At 43.0% G+C, this 18,586-nt stretch overlaps 1 protein-coding gene across 3 annotated transcripts in view; it reads right to left on the bottom strand.

The window, feature by feature from the left end:
- Window positions 1–18,586, bottom strand: part of dlgap1b (discs, large (Drosophila) homolog-associated protein 1b) — a 102,796-nt gene that overhangs the window by 25,536 nt on the left and 58,674 nt on the right. For 2 of the 3 annotated variants that reach the window (XM_030398508.1, XM_030398511.1), the window contains exons 5-6: window positions 13,409–13,586; window positions 10,366–10,621 (exon numbers count right to left, since the gene is read on the bottom strand). In XM_030398508.1, the coding sequence (XP_030254368.1) occupies window positions 10,366–10,621; window positions 13,409–13,586 (434 nt within the window). The remainder of the gene's footprint in view (window positions 1–10,365; window positions 10,622–13,408; window positions 13,587–18,586) is intronic. The other variant, XM_030398510.1, reaches the window with a different exon arrangement.

Here is an 18,586-nt window from a genome sequence, read left to right as displayed (position 1 = left end):
AAGTGCTTTTTAAAGGCTTCCTGTTTGTACTGCTTCAGTCAAATTACTGTCAAGACAGGATTCTGCACTTGAAGTCGGCCTTGCCAGCTGGAAACAGTCTTTTCCCAAACCTTTCACTGCACTATCAGTTTAATTTACCAATATGTTTAAACAGCTGGCATATCAAAACATGGTTGTGTAACTGTACCCTGGAGAAAACATTTTTCAGCATGAATTTTGAGCCCGTGCTGATGGCTTGGAACAATTTGTGAATGAAACTGAGGGAAACTAATGGTCCCGCAGGGTGAAGTCGGTACAGCAGGAAGTGGAATGGGATCCAGCTGGAAATGGCGACCGTACAGTACGAGCACAAAAAAAGCCAAAAATAGAACAAAAATGGGAAGCAGAGAAATAAGATGCACAGTGTGTAAACAAGTTTATCACATTTTAAGTTACTGAATGACTGAAACTGTGACAGTGAGCCGTTATATACAGATATTATTGGTAAATAAAACTTCCTGGATCAATGTGTCAACAGCCAAAGCCTTCCTGTACTGATATTCCTGACATGATAAGAACATAATACCATGTGACTGTGACCTACTTGGATCTCCAGAGAAATGTGTGTACTGTATGTGTGAGCGTCCATGGCACGGAGGGTGGAGGGTCTTCCGAGAATAGAAAGCGGGAAGCTGGTAGGTGAGCTGGGCGGGCGACATAGCTGGCATCAGTGGCGAGCATGAACTGAAGTGTGTGCATGAGTCACTGAAACACAGATGGTCGGTTGGAGACGTGGGGCCACAGACTGGAGACTGGAGTCTGTCACACAGTGGGGTCTTCAGGGCCCTCCAACTACACAAGCAGGCCTGGAACTGGTAAGTGGCACCAGTGATTTCTCCATGAGGCCTGTGGGGCTCAGCATCTCTCCCACTGGATGCTCACTTTTAACAAGCGCAGTAGTCTGCAATGAACCTCTGAACTCCAATCCCAGAGGGGCCCCGACTCTGACCTAAATAACTGGACCCTGCAGAGACGTGTGTTGTGATGCTGTGCCAGGCAGCGCTAAGTGTGATGCAGGCCACACCTGTCGTCCTCCCATCAGAGATATGGAACCAAAATAGACCGGGGGTGGGCTGGAGGGTGACCAACATTTCCCGGCGAGCAGCATGTACTTTGGGTTAATCTCAGTGCGCTCACATGGCGCCCAGTTTGGAGGGAAAAGAAGTTGAAGGGGGCCTGGGAGATTAGCTAAAACTTTTTTTTTTTAAATAGCAGTGGTAAGAGATTGTCAGAGATAGAAAACACTTTTTAAAAACCTTGGCCAGTTTGATTTTAAGAAATGACATTAGATTAAGCGAAAAATGCAACATACAAGAAGTTAATTCAGAAATAAACTGTGAATGAGTTTTATACGCACACTGGTGAACAATAAATAATAACTTTTATTTAACCATAAGCTTTAATATGGTTGTCTGTATTTACATTCTTATTTAACGTCAATTTAAAGCACACTGGGTCCATTTCTATGTGAAGCATGAATAAGCAGAAAGCATGGGATGGGCGCTGTTTGTTTCAGTGTCAACCCCGCGCAGTAAACACACAACTTCCGGTTGTCACTTTCAAAGTACATGCAGGTGACGCATTTTAAATGTCACTATTACAGCCTATTATTTTTCCTGACCTTACTTAAAGCACTTTATATGCATTGTGGGTAATGTTACTAGCCTATGAGTATATTAACATGAATCCAATAAGAGTTGCTACGATTCCGATATATCCGTTGCTATTTTATATTTTCCGACATAAACCGGGCTTTTATTTTGAAAGCTATCCCGCCTGACTTCCGGCCCGTGGCTCTCCTGATGCGGGCAGCTAGCCGTCCCCTCATCATGCCTCGCTCACAGCAGAGCAACACAACAGCGGCTTGTACTCACAAAGGCGGATCCAGTAGTCACACATGCCGAGCAGCGCGCTGTACAGGCTGTGAAGTATCGTCATGAGAGCTGCAAGTCCCGCAACACTGAGCCGAGCCGAGCTGACCGGACCGGACGACTCCTCTTCTCTTTTTACTTCCCCTTCTCTGACGATATTGGATCTTATGTCAGGATGTGGACGCGCCTTGATCGCAGCCCCCCTCCTCCTCCTCCTCCCCTGCTGCCCCGCTCAAACACTTGATAGCTCATTCAGCACTGGGGTGGGACAGTCCCGTTCACAGTCAGCTGGAGAACTTTACTGAGATGTCTCCAAACTTCATGCATGTACTCTCAAAATCATTCAGGGTTTCATCAGGGTTTTTACTTTGTAGTGGTTGTCTGATTTTTCTTTATCTGTATTGCATCAGCTCAAAGATAAAGATAGAAATGAGTATATTCGATCCTATTTTTTGTTATAAGAGGAAACATGTTTAATTTAATTTGGTCACTGGACCAGATCCCTCCAGCAAAACACTTGACATTAAAGAAAATTACATTACATTTTTTATGCTCTATTACATTTTCTGTCATTTCCATTGTCTTACTGTTGTCGAGAAGCTTATTCTGTGCTGTCAGGTTAGTCATTCTACCAAATCTCCTTTTAAATTGTTGAGTAAAATTGTCAAATTCTTTGATAAAACATCAGAACTAGCCTTTAAAACCCCTCACAACTTTATTATCATTAAAGATACCTTATTTCCAGATATGGGACATGACCTGAGAACCTGGTGCTTCATAAATAACTCAACTCGTGTCTGATAAATAGCAACACTGCAATTGATGCATAGTTCTGAATTTTGTTTCTTTGCACTATAAATATATTTCAAGTTGAGGTTTTCTCCTGGAACTCACTCAATGAGCCAATCTTAATGAAACATTTTAAAAACATTTTAAACTACACTAAAATTTACTGATGTACTTCATCTTTTTCATTCTCAGTACATTAAATTCACAAAAATATTCAATCAGCAGATGTGATTCATGAAGTGAGATGTCAGTCTAATGACTGCCACCCTGTGGTTAGGTGAGCCAGGGGGCGCAGATTTAGTGCAGGGTTACTTCTTATTAATGAGGAATACCATTGATGATTTTTGCAATGGAGACTAGCAGGGTTATGATCTTTGTTTGGAGTATTTTGTGGACTTGCATAGAACAATTTTATAGCCATTAATAATAAATCTCCAGGTAGATTATGTATACATGCAGTAATACCTTGACCGGACCTTGATTGTTCACCTTCCCGTTCTTGCTCCTAACTCACTCCGTTAACAGACACAACAGGCCACAGTTACTCACTGCAGCTGTGAAGAAACACCGCTCAGGCCGGTGTTCTGCCGCTGGGGCCCTTCACCTGTAGTCCTCCTCAAAACCCAACCTTGAGAGGGGGACCTTCTCAAAACACAGGATGACACACGCAGGATGCCCCGAAGCTGCACTTTTCTTTTGCTTTTATTTCACATGACTCATCCTGACATATGAAAAACAAATTTCAGCCTCGCTCTTGGAAATTTGCGTGGGCTGGTAGAGGTGTGAGGGGATCTCCGGACGAATGCTCGGCTTGATCCTGATTTGACCGGACGCGAGTGGTCTGTATCCCTGCCACGTATATTTAGCACACTGGGAAATCCGAAGATATTTATTCTCACACTCCCCTCTCTCAGAAAAGAACTCCTGGAAAAGTGCCAGGGATGGCAGTGATTGTTGTTAATTGGGTCAAGCTGTCTGGTAGTTTTTCATCCACCCACTCACACAGCTGCTGCAGAGCGACAGGGCAGAGGTGCAGTGCTGTGCTACACTGAGCCCCTGGGGGCAGTGTTGTACAGGCTCTGTTTCAGCCTCTAGTACTGTGCCGGAGATGGAGCTGGAGACCCACAGCAGCCTCATGTGATCTCACTACAGTAAAGCTTGAAAACATTGCAGTGAATTTGGTTTAATGAGGGTACTGTTCCAGACTGAAAAGAAAAAGTTTTACTAACGCAATACACAACATTGAGGAAGCTGCTGCTGTCTGCTAGATAGCTTTAGGAGGCTGTTGATACCTGGTTTTAATGAGTGCTCTGATCTCAAGTGGACAGCTATAAATACGTTAGTTTACACCTGGAATTATGTGTCTCGAATGACCACTTGTCATTAGATCTTACTTCCCTGCTCGATAAGCAGATAAACACATCACAATGTATGGAGACAAATGGATGAAACAAATGGAATCTTTACCCGAAACAAAGAATTAACTTGATGAATAGCATTTGCCGAATTTACAGGAAGGCCCAAATCATGTAGAATTTATCATAGAGAGGGTTTCACAACATTTATAAAGTTCCTCCTGACTCAACAACTCCCAAAACTGAGTGCTTTTATAAGGCAGTCTGGGGACTTGGTGATGACTTCTTTCACATATCTATTATAAATGGTGAAATTGGTTCAAACAGCTGCTACATGTGGCCGGGTAAGACTCACTTAAGACACAGAAGCAGACGGGCTATGCTGCGACAAACTGACAGGAAAGAAACAACATAATGGCACAGATTATTCAAAATTAGCCACAGCTGTTTCACAAAGACGAGAGTTGGTGAGAAGATTGATGCCACCCTCATGTCAGTAAGCTTAGTAAGAAGCTACCATCAGCAGTTGGCTATTTGCTTAGCACAAAGACTGGAAACTGGGGAAAGCTGCTAGCATGACTCTGTCCATATGTGAAGAATTTGCCACCAACCAAGGATCACTAATTAACATAATATGTGTCTGTACAAAAACCAAAGTGTAACAATAGCAATTTTTCATCATACTCGGATATGAAACAAAGTTTTGTTGCAGTCACTGAATCCTGTGATGTCGTGCTAGCAACAACTTTCACTTCTAGGTAGTCATCTGTTGGTTTATTTGCACTGCAGACTTGTGAAATCGACAAACATGTTTATTTCTTTTGCCTTTTCATGTGCACAGTGGTCTGTTAAATCCTAAATTTCTGCTGTGACTTATTTCATGTATCCCGTTGCTTTGTTAGCGTCTTTGATAAACCAAAATCTACTACCACTGGTCAGACGTCTGATTATCTCCAGGCGAGAGGTAAATTAGGTATACGCAGGGGTTTCCAACCCAGAGGTTATTATTTCGAACAAACATCGTGATTGGTTCCATTTTTATGAACTTGAGTTTCTGACATGGATTAACTGTTTCCTGCCACCTCTTCCTGTTACTTGTGATGGTTTTAAAGTGAAATAAAAGCTTGGAACTGCAACAATGCCCCTGTCCTACTTTGGGGTAAATTTATTTTCACGCTTTAAATATAGTTGATTTCCTGGTTTATAGACGGATAAACAAGTTGTTTCCTGTTCATGCTCGAGGTAGGTTGCCTGCTGAGGCTTGAATGACGGAGAGTGAAAGCTTCTTTGATCACGATGCATGATATTATTCATATTATGCTGCATTAGAAACAACATCATCTGTATTTATGTATGCAAATTGGCCTCTTCAATTGCTGTTTACTTACCTCACATTTACTCATTAATTATCTGTAAGAAGAGGGCATGCTCACCTAATCTATAGTGATTATGTAAGTTTTGGTTTTATTCTGGATCGTACATTGAGTACAGACAGGAGAGTGTTCGCAGAGCTGCGTCAGAAAACTAAATGAAGAGGTGGTATTCCCACCGAGTGTGTTTGACAACACCATCAGCAAAAATGGGCCACAAGCACGCTTCAAACACTTACTTAAGGAATGCTTTATCGAGCGCAAAGTCTCTATTCGGGAACATTGTCCTGTAGCCTATTACAGCAGCAAGGGGAGGAGAGCAACTCTTTTTCAGCCAATCCCTCAGCGACTCTGAAAAAAATAAATGCTGGGAAATTGAGGTTTTATAATTGACAGCAGGTCCGTGAGCCAAGGTAACCGAGGGTGAGGGGAAAAGAAACAGAAGCTGTTGCACATTTCCCAGACTTAAGATCTGTGCGCATTCACCTTCTAATTGAAGGTCAATTTGTCTTCCTCATGAAACAACAGGTTGATTTGCTCGCCCTCCTAACTGCTGTTGGGAAAAGGCAGGGGATCAAGCTGTTGTGTAAGAGACCAAGGAAGGGGGGAAGACAAAGCGGAGTGAAGAGGTGATGAATATGTTAACTGGAGACGACGCGGGGTGGAGAAGCCAGAGCTTAGAGGCAGTAAAATCCTCACATTAACCGATTGCTATGGATTTTCCCAAGCTTTAGAAAGAGGATCTGCTCCAGATTTTGTTAAACCGATCCAAAGGAGCTGATGTCTAGGCCAACACGTCTGTCCGATGCAGTTGTAAAATGTGTGTGTGAGGGATTGCATGGGTTAGCTTGCGCGCGCGTGTGTGTGTGCGTGTAGGTGCCAGTTTGAGTGCACAGAGAGGCAGGCAATAGCAGCCGCAGCCACTTGACGTTCAAAGAGAGGAGATCAAAGGACACAGCCCCTCACTTCGGTCTCCTTCCTCAGGATTAAAAAGATCATCAATAATAATGGGCTGGAGCAGCGCAGTGGGCAAACCAGAGAGCGGAAACTGATAGGTCTCTCACCTGTGTGTGTGTATGTGTGTGTGTGTGTATGTGTGATATTTTGGTGGTGTGCCGCGGGGACAAGTGGGAGCAGAAACCATAAGCGCTGGCTGTTTTTTTCTGGGAGCCGTCCCTCTGAAACATCGTGCAATATTTACCACAACAACGTCTGCACTTCTCACTTTGGGCTCCCAGTTGATTCTCCTGTGAAATGTATGAACGCGTGCACATGTGTGTACGTGTCTGCACGTGGCGAGCGAGCGCCTGCATGCGTGCCTCTCCTGTGCAGCGGAACAACTGCTGTGAAGAAAAGCTGCGATTGTTTACTTGGCAGGAAGTCACCAAACCATCAGTTATGTGAAGTTTATGTGCGAGAGAAAAGAGACAGAATGTTCCAAACCATTATATAATGCGTACTGTTCATGTATAGGAGCCTGTTTTTTCTGTGGGTACTGTGACTCTTGCGAGCGTCGCACAACTCGGGCGTACAATGATGCTACAGCACAACTCCATTATGTGTCCATGTTGTGCTGCATTGACGTCAAGTGGGATGGGAGGTTATGCTTCACATCATCATGCAACTTAAGATGGCAGCTGCCAGACACTTCTTTTGACTGTTACTGCACAGTCGGACTGTCCTCCTATTGGTTTATTCTGATCCTAATACAGACTCATATAAGCATCAATCCCCAGTTACAAAATAGAAACTCTTTGATGAATATCAATAGACCTATCACCTAGATTACAAAACGCTAATTGTGGCTATTTAATGTTGGTGTAAAGTGAAGTGGAGCAATGGTTGTATGACTGTGTAACGACATATATCAAGGTCCTTGTATAAAGTGTTAGCTTATTGGTGATAAGGCCTGTATTATTCTATTTAAGAAGCAAAGTACACATTAGCTTTCTCAGTCAGTCACATTTCCGGTGCTGCTACTCACCTTTAAGCTAAAAGCTAAACTAATTAGCTTAATCTTTAAAACCCCTCAGAATTAAGATTTTCATATTTTCAAAGGGCATTTACAAGAGTTAGGGGGTTAATTAAAGGATCCGGACCACCTGTGAATTACAAACTGTGTGACGTGTGTTAGGTGGTAATTACTCCCTCATGACGTCAACAGGGTGGTAGTACATGTGTTGGAAATGAGATTGATAGAGCAGAAAGATCTTTTCTTGGTCTCCCTCCAGTCTCCCTCTCTTCCTCTCCTCTTCCATCACGGCGTCGTCCCCCAAGAGGAGAAGAAGGAGCACGAGCTAATTAATTACAGTGACTGACGACTCAGTTGTGAAGATCTAAGGAGTTGATGAATTGTCTAGTCGTACAACGATGACAGTAATCTGAGACAATCCTCTACCTTCACTACCAACCACGGTGAACCGCTCTCCACGCCGCCTCGTGATACATCACTCAAGCTTGCTCTCCCTTCCTCCCCGGCTCGGACCTTAGCTGCGGCCTATTCCGAGATACAATAAGGTCGGCAGCAAATGAGGGTCAAGGGTCGCGAGAAGTCGACAGGCGATCACGTAGAGCTTGAAAGGATCGTCCTCAATTGGAAGCAGCGGCATAATATTGGATCATCAGCGACCACACAGCGCTGATATCTCTTCTATGTTCCTCCGCACCGTCCATTCATCATGTGACAAACTCAGGTGCCAAAAATGGATGTTCATTAAAATGCCAACAGCTGCAAGGCTACTGCCGCAGACATGTGCGCTACAGACCGCACGCATGCACACAAAGACATCCCTGCTTTAACGCTTTTTTTTTTCAACCTGAGAGTGTTTTCTACGTGTTGTCTTTACTTTATTGGCAACAGATCAAGACAGTTGCATCTACAAAGTGTGTGAGAGAAACAGACTGTAACACTACAGCTGTCTGGCTTGAAAACCACAGTTAATCCCTACAACACTTCACCTGATAGATGGTATTCATTATCTCTGCCCTCCTCGGGGAGAAGGAGCTCCGAATGTCCCTCTGTTGATCTTTTCAGTCTTCATTTATAGATCAATAACTACTACCACACAATAGAACAATCAACTGAATCCTCCACTGCCCTTAATTGTGCTGTTACCTTGAATTGTCAATCGATTTTAAATGATAAAAATACGAGGATGCATCTCTATATTTTGAATGCTTCATTAACTGGAGAAGAGAATGATAGTTGTGGAGGAAGTCAGCCACAGCAAATATTAAACGGTGTTACATAAATGTTTACTCAGAGCTAATTTTAAGCCCTTTGAATTGATTGAACTAGTTTTGCCAATTTGCAGTAAATGTGTTTAATTATCTGACTGTAACCTTGTCGGAGAGGTTTGGGGAAATGCTGTCTTTTAAGTGGCACAGCTCAAAAGGAGCGGAGGAGAAAGCCAGAGTGCGTCAGGCGACGGTGACTCAACCTGCACAATGTAAGGGAATGACGTTTGGATTTGCATTGGGAAACATAGAAGCACACAGTGCCGGATGCCAGCACCACTCAGCATCAATACTGCATGCATGCAGTAATGCTGGAAAGCCAAACGCTCCAGACCATGAGGCACACAAGAGGGCTAAAATAAGACCCAGCAGCCGCTGAGCTTTACAGCTCGAATAAGCTCTTATGTGGGAAAAAAAACAGTTCTGCATTCATCACATTGTATCTGACAGGAAAACTGGGTCAGATGGATAATAATGCAGAGGGTTTGAGTCTACAAAGTAAAACTACTCCCCGATCAACTATCCAAACAACAATTTCCTTTATGAAAAATACTGATCACAGACCAGAACAAAATGACAGCATTTAAAGTTTCTGCAGACCCTGGGTGTGTTCAGATGTATACTTGTCATATGTTCCATTTCCACATGTATCATATCATGTTGACATTACACATATATGAGCTGACTTTTATGTCGGGAGGTGGAAGGGATGGTGGTGGAATTGGGACGTTGGGACATGTCCAGTTGTGTTTGTGGCCAAAACTAGGTAGTTTATAGGATAAGATCCCCCAAAAACGACATTATCTGCTCGACCTCATGCCGATTGAAACATGGGTGAAGTTTTGTATTCCACAAAACATTTCTGGAGATTCACAGCAAAGCAGTGTTGCAGCATTCTCACAGAACAAGACAGGGACTTAAGACAAAACATAAAAAAAAAACAAAAAAACAACAATATAACATAAAATGTCTCCATATAGCTTATCCAGCGTAATCTAAGTCTGTGGAAGCCAAAATGATTTGAAAAGACGTTATTTACATTCTCCATGTGCGGTAGAGTCGCACCACTTCAGACTGGTTGCACTCTAATGCTTTTAGCTCGGCAGCTAAATTGAAGAGTTTGACTTTAAAATTAGTTTAAATAACATCTTTTCATATCATTTTTGGTTCCCTGAGTAGTCAGAAGTCTTGGATTATGTTAGAAGTGAATGTATGGAGCCATTTTTTGTCTTTAAGTGTTGAAGGTGCACACCTTCTTTAGTGGTTAAGGAGAACGTGCCCCCGAACATAAATGCAGTTTTGCTGTGAAGCTCCGGAAATGTGTTGTGGGCCAGGAAACTTCACCTTCAAGTTTTCTTTTTGGGTGAGTTTCACCTGTAAGCCAGAACATGATTTTCCTAACCCTAGCGGAGATGTTTCGTGTTCTTGGAAATTTACCCTTAAGAAACATCGAGAAATTCACTTCTCAACATTTATTCTGAAGAGTGGGATCTCACTGCGCCGTAACTGCAGCATTAATTCATTTATTTATCTATTTGTGTGTATCGCGTGTGACACTATACACATACCGCATAAGTTAGAGGGCGCATCTATAATACATGCTTTCTAGGCACACAGATAAATTCATAATGGGCTGTGAATTATGCATGTTCACACATGTTCGTAAGTACATGAGCTCGTGTGTGTTCCCATGTTCCCACCTACCTGTGCTGCTCTGGATGGTTCTGACAGTGGTGGTGTTGCGCGGGGGTGAATTGGTCCTCCTGTTGCCCACCACGACGCCTCCCTCCTCCTCTTCCTGCGAGCAGCCTTTCTCGATGGCACGCACGTAGCTGTGGCTCCGCATGCGGAAGCAGCCGGGCATGGGCAGGTCCAGGGCATCCACCGCCTGCGACTCCATCTCGCTGAACACTGACTCACACACCGCTTCGATCTGCCCGTTCACCTCCACTTCGCTCACCTGTGGAGGAGGGGGGACACAGGCAGACATACAGTACGTGCAAACAAACGTCAAGACAGGAGAAACGTACACGGGAGGGCAGGCACCCAGGCACAGTGAAAAATGTAAATATAAAAATGCACAGGCACACACCAGCAAAGTCCAACACAAAGGAGAGGGACAGTATGTTACAGAAGGTCATCTCTTTGAGCTGCAGGAATTAATGTTGTTGAGCTATTCCACTGATTAAAGCTTCACCAGGCAGATGTTTTATGCTCAAAAACACTTAAATCACAAAACGGAGGCTGCAACAGGACACGGCGCTCCAGTGTTCCCAGAATTTGAGGCAGGCAGAATCACAACACTTGCCAAAAATAAATTCTGTTGTTTGATATGGACACTGTCTCTGCTTACAGAGACACAACAAATAACTTTGAAGTGTCATTTCACAAGAGCCCTTACTGACAAAAAGTACTTTTGGCTCGAATCAGTTCAAGGCGAGCAATCAAAATATGAAACTGTAGGAAGAATAGCGCTGTCATTTGGTCTTCTTTGGTGAAGCAGCACAGACTGGTCAAAATGTGAATCCTCCCATTTCTTTTTTTAGATGTGGGTATTGCTGTCACGGTTTGGGTTCATTTATTTCCTGTTTTATTTTGTAGTTCGATACTCGTGTCCTTTGCCTTGCCTTGCACCTCCTCTCTTTGTCCTTTCCCACCTTTTTCCTGTTCACTTGTGTTTCATTTGTAAAGTGTTAATTGTATTTTATTTAGCTCCTGTCAGTTTGTCTGTTTTTCATCCTGTGTCTGCTGCATTCCTGTGTATGTCCCTTGCTCCTTCTCCATGTTCTGGATTTGTTCAGTTTACTGTACTGCAGTTGTTACCTGCCTTTTGCTCCTCCTTTTGGATTTTTGGATTTTAGATCATTGGACTTAGGTTTTCAGGTGTGTTATTAAAGCTCGCCTTTTGTTATTCTACCTGCCTGCCTCTGAGGGTCTTTTTTAAAGACTCTAAACAAGTGGGATTCGGCTGCTGCGCTGCGGCAAGCAGGGGTTGTGGGAAAAAACCAGCACCCCTGTTGTGAAAAGTTGAAAGAGAATTAATCTTGAGAAACATAACCTGACGTCAGGTTGTTGCGGCGAATCACATAAGCCAGCAATCAGACAAGCTGGTCAACAGTAATGTTGCTCAAGCCATTTTTACATGAAATTTATGGAAATGATCCTATAAATATAGCCTAGTAATAGTACTTATGATCAAAGTTCATCATATTGGTTGAAACAGAAACAGATTTTATGTTGCTTGCTCAGCCATGTCAATTGTTCACCTCCCTGCTGCCTCGTGAAGCTTTAAGGCATAGATTGAACTTTCCATATACTGTAAAAAAATAAAAAAATAAAAAGATAAACATATTCAAGAAAAATAAAAGAAAGTCCAGGGAGTGATAAGGGGGAGGAATCACTGTAAGATGTAACTTCAAAAGGGCCACACAACAGAGTGAAGTACTACAAGTGCCGCGGGTGAGAATCAGGAAGTGACAGAGCTACGACTACTGGGAGTTGAAGATGTGACTCGAGGAAATCTAACTCCACCTGCATCATTAGCCGATGCAGTCTGGGTTTCAGAAACAGGGACTGAGACAAAAACAACTCTTGCTGCAGACTTGCGAGTTGGGTGTGTGCTGTGCGAGGGCAGATAACACAGGGCTCCATTCCATTCCTTGAAGTTGCTCTTGTTCAGCTTTAGGTGAAGAAAAGTTTGCAAGATGTCTGCGCAAGAAGCGAAACATACTGTAAGGAATGGGATGTGACTAGGGGACTAACTACAGCATTCAGTTTGGGTGTTGGTCAGTGACGAGAGCGTGCAGTCAGAAGAGTGTGAGTGTGTACTGTAGAGCTTGGAGTCAGAAAGCTTCGTGGGCCTCGAATCCGTCCGCTGATGTTGAGCTTCTTTTTATGCATACACAAATATGAGAGTGAGTGAGTGAGACAGAGCGCCTAGCAGCACCTCTTTCATTCTGTGGCATTTCTGTAGATGCCAGGTCCAGTGTGTCATTCTCCTCTGGACCTGATCTGTGCCAGGACCTGAAGGGGTGTCTCAAGGGCCCATCAATCAGTAAGCGGGGCAAACTGGGCTTTGGAGGGGGAGTACATATGCCTATTACCCCAGGCAAAAAGGTAGACTAAGCTCCCCTGTCACTCTAAATGATGTGGAGTCGAAGCCGTGCCCAAAGTCCAACATTGCGAACACCATATTTTGCAACAGTCGTGGCAATAACAGACCTCCACCGCTGAGTGTTTCCTGTCAGCGCTCAATATGTTCAATAACTATCAAATCAAGGCAAATGCCCCTCATCATTTGGAGCCAATCCTAATTTGAATTATTCATAACATTCATATGGCTGCATTTTAATTCTTGTTTTTCATCTCTTATATAACAGATGCCAAATTGAAGAGAGTATTTTTAGCCCGTCATTTTGCTTTACAAAGTATGCCGAAGCAGAAGGAGCATATTAGGGTAAGGGGGGGGGGTGTTCTGTATGCCCCCCTGTTTAATTAGCCAATCTGAATGCGCCTGTAATCATCTAAGCTCCAGAAAACAGCATGCAGACATATATACTAATTGGGAGATTGGGGTTTTGGTACTTTCCATATTTTGCCGGATGGTGACCTGATTGTTAACTCACACCTAAAGACGGCTGCGGTGGGATGTCCTCCCCCCTGCACAACCTTGTTGGACATAGCAGTTGAGGTACAGGGGGTGTAAGGGCCGAAGGCAGAGAGGCACGGGCCCCTGGGTGCCACTAACCTGGCTGATGGTGCTCATGGCTCTCATGTAGCTCTCGTTTCGCGAGCGGAATTTAGGCGAGGCCAGAAGCCCTGCCGGGTCCAAGCTGTCCAGACTCCTATTGATGGAAACCTCACTCACCGCCCGCAGATAGCTGTGACTCCGGATCTGTAGCTTGGGCGAGTGCTCCGTGGAAATCCTGCCATACGAAGAAAAAGTCAAAGCAGAGGAAGAAGGAGCTCGGTTAAAAATGTAGGAACAAAGCAAGATGGAGGCGGACAAGGACCAGGGGAAACAGAAGGCGAGATAAAGCAATGAAAAGGGAGCGAGAGAGACGGTATTTGCAAGGCACCTGGCAGTGCGTATGAACCCACAGATATGGATCAATCCACAATTGCTTCAGGAGACACCCTTATCTAATCAACAAGCGCAGTCGTATTGAGAAACACTCGCAGTAGCTTAGGTCTGCCCTTGAAGCACCTTGTAAGCGCTTTCTAAAACACTTAACGTAGAGAACACTCACATAGATATGTCAGAAGAGAGAAGAGGAACTGTCTGTGTGTGTGTGTGTGTGTGTGTGTAAGAGAGAGGTATATGTTTAATCTAAAAACAGATACATAATCAACACAAACACACACACACACACACACACATCTCCGAGGAAGATGAATAGGTGTCTCATTAGCTCTCACCTGCCTCCAATCCCATCGCTCAGCATGCTTCGCGCCTATGTGCGTGTGTGTGTGCGTGTTTGGGTACATGTGAGGAAAGTGTGTGTGTGTATGTGTACGTTACGCAGCAGTTGGATGCCAGCTAAACAATTCATTAATCAGGGGAAACAAAACCTAAAAAGCTGACTCGCTTTCCTTCTTGATGAACACGGTGGCCTACTAAACCAACTTCCACAGAACAAAGTGCACAGAGAAACGAATACATCTTAGATTATTCACAGTCTATGAGTATGTAAAACACTGACACACACACACAGACGCATACTGTACACATAAACACACACACACACACACACACACAACCCTAATGCCTCTGGGTCAGGTCTGCTTTAATTATGTATTTCCTCCTCAAAATAGAGCGTGGCTACCACAGCAAAGCAAACTAGATTACTCATTCTTGGATGGAGGGATGGAGGTAGAGGACAGCAGAGAGTAACCAGGCTAATGAAAGGACAGATCAGCAATTGAGATGGGGACAAAAAGGTAATGATTTTCCAAGAACAGTTGCTAATTTTAAAAATACACTGTCCTCTGAGCTTTTGTAATACTGAGCACAAGCTACTACATCCAAAGCTCTCGATGGTTACTCATGCTTGCCAGTTCGTTTTTATCAACAAGCTTCATTGTTTTTTAATCTGAGGTTTCCCCGTTGAGGTGTTCTGTAGTGGCGCTGCGCTGTTAATGCATATTTAAAGCAGTCTTTCCCTGTCTGTGGGGTTGTCAGGCGGAAGAAGAAGGTGGTTTGTTGTCACGATTGAGAGACGGTGTACAACTTTGTTACGCAAACGCTGCTTTTAAGATGTCAGTTTGTACTGATGTTGCCCCAAAACATTGTCCTCTTTGATATGGAGCCCCAGGAGTGACACAAAATTGTGTCTGAGAATTCATAAATACAGATGAAACAAGTTTTATCTGGAACAATTTTGGTTTTGTTTTGTAATTCTTTTGGTAAACATTCCAAACATTAGCTGGATGCACCTTCTTGAATTTGAATCTTTCTGGGTTTATTCATTTTTATTTTTTTTGCGTTACATAAAAACAGACTGTTAGGTCAGGACGAAGAGGCAATCTGAATAAGACTACTGTGTTTTAGGCAACTGGGAATTTTCTGATATTTATTGAGGAAGTAACCGAAATATTAAATGTGAAATATGTAGGAATTTTAGTGTCAAACATAAAAAAAATTATCAATGGAATTTGAAGTTATGACGTGATGTCAAGGATATCTGTGTATTGTGCTGCAAAGATAAACAAGCAAACTGACCTTAAAGGACAACACAATTGCACACTGTATTACTTTATTTATATGTGGCGGACCCTGCCACCTTTCTAGTTTCAAACTGTGTTTCTGAGAACCTTATTTTCCTCTGAGAAGAGCTTGGTAATTTAACAAAAAGATAAATATTTCTGTGTTTGTATTTTTACTAGGGCTGTCAAACGATTAATTTTGCATCTCTCTGCATTTGCCATGTGTTTGGCTTGCAAATGATATCTGAGACTCGACGTACTTCAATGGTAACTCATTTCATGTCGACAGTACGTGCAGATAACTTTTGTCCTATCGGCAGAACCATCTGGCAGTGTGAATTTGCCGTTTGTAAGTCCTTTCTCCATTTCCTTTCACTTTCGCTTTTCAGTCCACCGTGTTTTTCCCGAATGCCAACCCTGCTTCTTCTACTTCTGATTCCCTTTCTTATTCTTCTGCCACCCTCTGGATGAAGACGGCCGTAAATCATACAATGCGCATTTCTTTTTTTTTAATACCGAGCGTTAATCGCGCGTTAACAAAATTAACGGCGTTAAGAGGATGTTGCGTTAACGAGTTATTAACGCTATTTGACAGCCCAAATTTTTACCTTATTAATATTGTAAATACTGAATTTCTGAGGTTGGATTTCTTTCTCAAAACTGCATAGTGCCTCTTTAACACACTCACTTCATTCTTTAAGTCCATTGTTTTCCCTGCTTTCCTATGCAACATTTGCCATTCATCTTTCAATATGGACCAACGGATTATAGAAAATAGAAGCTGCATCATTAAACCTAAAAAAGGAAATCTGAATGCACATCCTAAACTTCAGAGATTGGGGGGAATCATCCCTATGAGCTACCCGGAGACTGTGGATGATGCACAGAGGAATTAAGTCAGAAAAGAATCAATCTGCCAACACCATTATCCTTATCCACATCTGCTCTTGATTTCCCTGTAGGGCTGATTATAGCCTGAACCAATGATGTCTTTGTGGCAACTTGAATGGCAGACCCTGCCTGTAATCAGACCACCTAAGGGGGGGGGAAAGTTCAGCCTGACACAGGGTGTACCTCTATGGAACAAGTGACATTAATGAACACATTTTCCCCTTTGACATTCAGGAATCAGCGCTCGCTAAAGCTGTCTGTTGATTACTACTGCATAACTGCCCCTTTCTTTTCAGCACCTTGTCTCCCCCGTCAGTCGACTCCCCCTGCTTCCTCATTTGAGAGGTTTTTCTCCCTCCAACTGGCCCATCCTCCATTTGCTTTCACCTTCTCCTCTTCTCCCCTCCTCTTGGTAACTGTCTGAATAAAAGTCTTCAGAGTAATGACTGCGGTAGGAAGACTACAGTGACTGAAAGACAAAGATGTGATCATTCAAGATGTCTGTTTTGGCTGAGGAATAAAAAAATAAACACGATAAAATCTAGGCCAAGACTGAATGAATTGGCAGCAGAAGGAAAGACGACTGAAGAAGAAAGGGTGTCATTTTTCTCCCGAGCTTGGAATAATCCCACCCATTTAAATACAAGCTTTATTTGTGCGCTGTGTTTTAATAAGGAGGACGGTTAGCATTGGGTGTGAGTAAACACATACAGCAACTTCTCAAGAGCAATTCATCACTGTTCAAGGACACAGTGGTCACAGGATGGGCTCTGAGACATATGGAAGAACAAAGCTGATTATTTAATCATTGCCGAGTATGACACAGACTTGTGCCAGCTCCCAAAAGCACAGTGTGAAAACAAGACGTCAGCTGCTGCCGCCTTATTCTCTATCTCCAACGCGCAGCAGTGCAGCTTGGTTTGTTCCACTGGGTTCCATCAGATGATGATGGTGTTCCCTGAGCCAAATTCAAGTCATTAGTGGGCCCCAAGCTGCGCCACATGCACTTACATAAGGATGTGTGTTTGTGTTTGCTTGTGTTTGCGCAACCAGTACCAGTGACTGAGCACCCACTGGTTGTCTTCTCATATGTGTGTATTACAGTTAATCAGTCACATCCCGGTGCTGCTATAAGACTTGTGTATTCAAGTCTTACACTGTGTCAATGCACTTTGATGACAAATATTGTCATCAGGTACAAATTAATTTCATTAAGACAGTTGGGCCATGATTTGTTCAGTAATGAAATTGGTTGATGGATTACAATTATAAATTGAACTGCTTTTCCACCAACAGTAGTAGGTCTACACAGGTTTTCTAAACGCAACTCAACAATACAAATCTACAAATCACCCATTAACCCTATTCCCAATTCCTGCAGGCAAGGCAGCCTGTCTGTGATTTTTGTCTGAAGCGTCACATTGTACGTCACTTTTCACGTCATGAATCCACTGGAAACAGTTTTCACAGAAGACAAAACAACAATAGACCCATTGTGAAAGAAAACGGTGGATTGATTATTTTGAGCGTCACAACCCCTGCGAACAGACTCCTTTCACTATCATAATTTGAGCCAAAGGGTCCAGTAACATTTTGAAAGTCCAGAAGATCTGCACGATTAAATTACTTTATCCCCCTTCAAGTCAGCATTCTAAACTGGAGGTTAGACGGCTTAGTTGGCGATCCAGATATTTTCATAGCAGGGAAGTTGAGTGTTTTTGGCTTTAAAACACCACTTAGCAGCTTTCAAAGGAATGAATGGGGCTCCACCTCAAATGCTGTGTCCAGTATTAAAAGCCTGATCTTAGTGGGTTTAAGTGGGATTTTTGACCAGGGGTAAAGGGATATAAGAGATAATTCTACTTTACTGCAACTTTTGTCTTTTCGTAGTTTTAGTTATCAGTCCTCTGGAAGGGATGTTGATACTGCAATATATTGTATTGCTTCCTCGCGCAACATGATTATCGATAATATGGTGCACATTTGAGATATTTGTATTTAAATATGCAGGTGTGTCGTGTTTTTTGTTCAGGCCTACTGTAGAAACAAGGTGGACTCTGTGGAAGAGGATTTGCTTCCTCTGTTGATATAAAAGACCTTTATCAAAGCCTTTTACATCTACACACGAACACAATGATTCTAATTTTCAGGTGATTACATGTATGATGATGAATGAAACCCATTATGAATGATATATTACATTTCCGAAAAATAGATTGCCCTAAATCTTTCAAACTCGGCCTTCTTAAAATTAACTCACGTCTGAACTGTAGACAGTGCTGTCAGCTGTTTCAAGACTTTGCTCAGCCAGAAACCTTCACGATGGAGT

Source organism: Sparus aurata, chromosome 19, assembly GCF_900880675.1.
Source record: "Sparus aurata chromosome 19, fSpaAur1.1, whole genome shotgun sequence".
Lineage (NCBI taxonomy): Eukaryota > Metazoa > Chordata > Actinopteri > Spariformes > Sparidae > Sparus > Sparus aurata.
The sequence above is the reverse complement of the archived record's forward strand: the minus strand, read 5'-3'. Positions and strand labels throughout refer to the sequence as shown.